The sequence below is a fragment of the Myotis brandtii genome, unplaced genomic scaffold (genome assembly GCF_000412655.1).
Source record: "Myotis brandtii unplaced genomic scaffold, ASM41265v1 scaffold1120, whole genome shotgun sequence".
NCBI lineage: Eukaryota > Metazoa > Chordata > Mammalia > Chiroptera > Vespertilionidae > Myotis > Myotis brandtii.
In genome coordinates this window covers 36,548-40,470 of record NW_005353839.1, presented here as the reverse complement: position 1 = coordinate 40,470, position 3,923 = coordinate 36,548, and the positions used below count along the sequence as shown (strand labels likewise).

Below are 3,923 nucleotides of genomic sequence, written 5' to 3'. Positions count from 1 at the left end.
ATAACATTGGTAACATACTTGGCACAGAATTTCACATTATATATTAACTAGAGGCTCGGTGCATGACATTCATGCACTGAGGGGGTCCCTCAGCCCAGCCCATGCCCTCTCGCAGTCCGGGACCCCTTGGGGGATGTCCACCTGCCGGCTTAGGCCTGCTCCCGCAGCTGGAAATCCCCCGAGGGGTTCTTAGCACTGCAGAGGAGGGAGAGGCTCCTGCCACCACCGCTGCCCTCTCCAACCGTGAGCCTGGCTTCTGGCTGAGTGGTGCTCCCCCTGTGGGAGTGCACTGACCACCAGGAGGCAGCTCCAGCATTGAGCGTTTGCCCCCTGGTGGTCAGTGCGCATCATAGTGATTAGTCACTCTGTCGTTCCGTCGATTTGCCTATTAGGGTTTCATTATATAGGATGCTCAATAAATATCAGTTATTTCTCTATTGGGAAACAGTGGGTTGTCCAGAAAGTTGCAATCCTAGTCTGCCCTCTTGACTTTATAACATTTGCTAAGCACCTAGCACGACATCTGGCACTTAAAGGCTTTCAGGAAATGTGGGGGGTGGAGAGGATGAATGAGCGAGCGGATGCTTATTTTCCTCCTCCAGGCCCAGTTGGGCTTTGCCGTGCTTGACTGCCCCCAGTTCTGCACAGTTGCCACTAGAGGGCAGGAGAGGTTAAGACAACCACACTCAGGACCCCTGGGACCCAGAATTACTGGCTTGACAAGGGAGGCTGAAGGAAGGAGGAAAACATCAGAATGCTTGAAAAAAGCCAGTTCTTTCTCTCTGGTGGACCCAATGGAAGGAAATGTGTAGCTAGAGAGATTGAAGTTAGACTTCAAGAAGAACTTCCAATGCACAAAGTATGCTTACTAGAAATTTCATACAGGTGTTTTGTTTTGTTTTTTAAGCCTTTAACTACATCTGCCCAAGCAGAATAGATGAGAAGGTGGGCTCTTCCTGTCTGAGGCTTATGTGACCCCACTAGGTCCGATTAAAGTGTCTGCCTTTAATGACTCCATTCTTGCAGATGCAATAGTAAAATACCTTTATTGGTCAGTCAGCCACCACTCATGCTTTTCCTGTAATAAGAATCCTTTATAGCGGCATGATGGTGCTCACATGCAGATGCTTTCTGAAGAGCCTGGGCGGGGGCAGCCTTGCCCCTCACATCAGAGCTCCTTTGTTGAAATGAGCTGGTTTGTTTGGCTTTTGTGGATTTCAGGGTCTGGGACCAAGAACAGAGTCCAAGGATCCCTCCTTCGCTTCTTGGGGAAGCTGCTCCCAAACTCACACAGTATCAGGGACACAATGGCATCTGGCAGGGGCCAGGCTAAGGCTCTCTCTCTTCCAGGGGTCCCTGCCCCGGGCTTCCCAGGTGGCTCCATCCCCATGGTGGAGGGCTAGGCTCCAGGCGACATTACCGTTCAGAAATGGGGAGACTGCAATGCTCTCCAGCCAAGCTATAAAGCAACAGGAACCTCCAGTAACGAGAGTGTAGGTCAGAGCTGCAAAAGCAGAGGGTTTTATGCTCAGCACCGGAAGGAGCTGGCTGCCTGGCCTGGGCTTCAGCGACCCAGTGAGCATCCCCAGCCAGCGCTGGTCCTGCAGAACCATGGCCTCAGCACAAATCAATGAACACAGGTGAGCCCCAGCCACCTCCTTGGGCCAGCAGGCAAGCCCAGGGCTGGCTGGAGTCTGCCTCTCCCACCAGGATGTGGGCCTTCGTGCATGGGTAAGAGGAGGGGCCAACCTCCCTTTCTCATGCTGGTCTCTCCTCTGAGGATAAGACCCAAGCAGGGAGCTGCTGGCCATGCAGAGTGTGGGGCAAGAAGGGGACCGCTGGGCAGCCTCCTCATCCAGCCTGCTCCGCCTGACCTTCCTCTTTTGAAGTCCGATCTACCTGCCCTGTACAGTTTTAAGAGCCCCATACACTTCTAAGCCTAAGGTTGGTTGTCTCCTCCCATATCGGGCCCTGAATATTGTCATCATAATGGTGACCTTGAGTCTGGTGGCTTTCAAGGAGTGAGGTTAGGGAGGCAGAGAGGTGACTCTTGTGTCCTTCCAATTGCAGACACAAGGGTGGGTCCTCTGGCAAGCAGGTGCCAAGGGCCTGAGGCCTCCTGTCTGGGGCTGAGGCCAGAGAGCTGTCTGTGGGGCCAGTTGAGGGGATGAGGTGGAGCTGGGAGGCATTTGGACAGAGGTATATTCTGAGGAGCAGTGAGTGCCAGCCCAGGGGAGTGGCATGACCAGCCCCGCACGCGCACGTGGGAGGGGGCAGGCGCTGCTCAGAGTCGGGGATTGTTGGGAAAATAGCTCATGTGCTGTGCCCAGGCAACTGCAGAGCTCATGACTCCAGACCCTCGGGAAGAAGCTAAGGGTAGTGAGATTCCTGACGCTGGGACTGCGGGTATTGCTCCCTCTGCCGCCACCTCTGTCCTGGGAAAGGGAGCTTGGGCCTGCACCTCGGCGGAAAGCTGCCTGTGCCCTGGCCCACCTGGCCCTGCCTACAGGGAAGAAGCCATGAGGGGAGCCCGTGGAGTGCTGTCACATGGTCTGTCCTAGACCTTCCAGCAAAAGCCAAACCAAACCATCAAGCCAAATGCAGTGGGGCGGCGGGGCTTGGGCCCCGCGCAGGGGCAGGCCACTCAGATCTCGATGAGGCTGGCCTGGCGCAGGCAGAGGGGCGCGTCCTCGGGCATGGCGTTCCGCTGGATCTCGTTTCCGTCCAGGCGCAGCACCTGCAGCTTTGAGAAGTTTATGACGTCCACCACGGTGCAGAAGCTGCTGATGGAGAACTCTGCGGGGACAAGAGGGGCGGAGGTGGGTGGGAGGAGCCCGGATCAGGGTCCCGGGTCCACAGCGAGGCCTGGGAAGCTGCTTGACGCCAGGGCTGGAGCTGGACTGGGTGGCCCAGGAGGGCTCTAGGGTTGGAGCCATACCGACTCCGACCACTAGGGGGCGCAAAGTGGGACTTCGGCTGTGTCTGCCGCTCCAGCCTCCTACCCACGCCCAGCCTGGACAGCACTTTGCAGACCCGGGAATGCCCTTGAGTGTTCTTCCCACCAGGACCTGATCCCTTCCCATCTGCGTGCAGCAGGGGAAGCAGAGGAAATCAAAGACCAAGCCTGGCAGCGAGAGGTGTGGATAGCCTTTGAGAGGGCTTTGCTCAATTGCTCTGAGATGAAAGACAAGGCAAATGGAGGGACTCAAAGCTGGAATATCTCCTGCCACTTTGCAGACAGAGAAAGTGGCAGGAAATTACCGTGAGCGCTCCGGGGCGGAGAGACCGCCTCTGTGGGCCAGGCTCCGAGGGGCTGTGCCCCTCCACTCCCAGCACTGCCAGGGGTGAGCAAGGCGCTGAGGCTCAAGGACACGACAGACGAACCAGGCTGCCAAGAACCCCAGGAGCCAAGTACACAATTCCCCCGCCTCCTGCATTTCATATGACTATGGTTTATCTCTTCCTTTTAAATTCCAAAAGAATGTTCCCCTTTCAAAGCTCTCCCCTCAAACCACGTAATCCTAAGAGGTGCAATAGTTCTGGGTCTGGTTCAAGGTTAGGGCCCACTCAGTACATCTCCAGGGCGAAACGCCGGGCTGAGCCAGGGTGGGGCTCACTTCTGTGTCCACCAGAGGCGCTCTCGGCTCGCCGCGATGGTCGGGAGCTCTGCCGGCCTGAAGCTGGGCAGCAGGAGTGGGAGGAAGGCTTTCTGATTCTTCCCAGGGGCGATGGTGGAGGGCGTTGTGGAGATGAAATGAAGGTTGCGAGGAAGACAGTATAGAGACGTCACAGGCTGGGGAAAACGTGTTTTTAAATTAATACAACCAATGGGTTTCCGTCTCTGTTAAGAACTGACCAAGAGGAGATGAGGTGAGGCTGCCGCCAATGTAAACGAAGACAGAAAATCCAGCCCCAAAGCAGAA

General features: G+C 56.0%; 1 protein-coding gene across 1 annotated transcript in view; it reads right to left on the bottom strand.

Moving 5' to 3' along the window:
- Window positions 1-1,027: 1,027 nt before the first annotated feature.
- Window positions 1,028-3,923, bottom strand: part of FMOD (fibromodulin) — a 19,642-nt gene continuing 16,746 nt past the window's right edge. Inside the window, exon 3 of the mRNA XM_005857756.2 lies at window positions 1,028-2,796. Coding sequence (XP_005857818.1) covers window positions 2,645-2,796 — 152 coding nt within the window. The 3' untranslated portion in view covers window positions 1,028-2,644. The remainder of the gene's footprint in view (window positions 2,797-3,923) is intronic.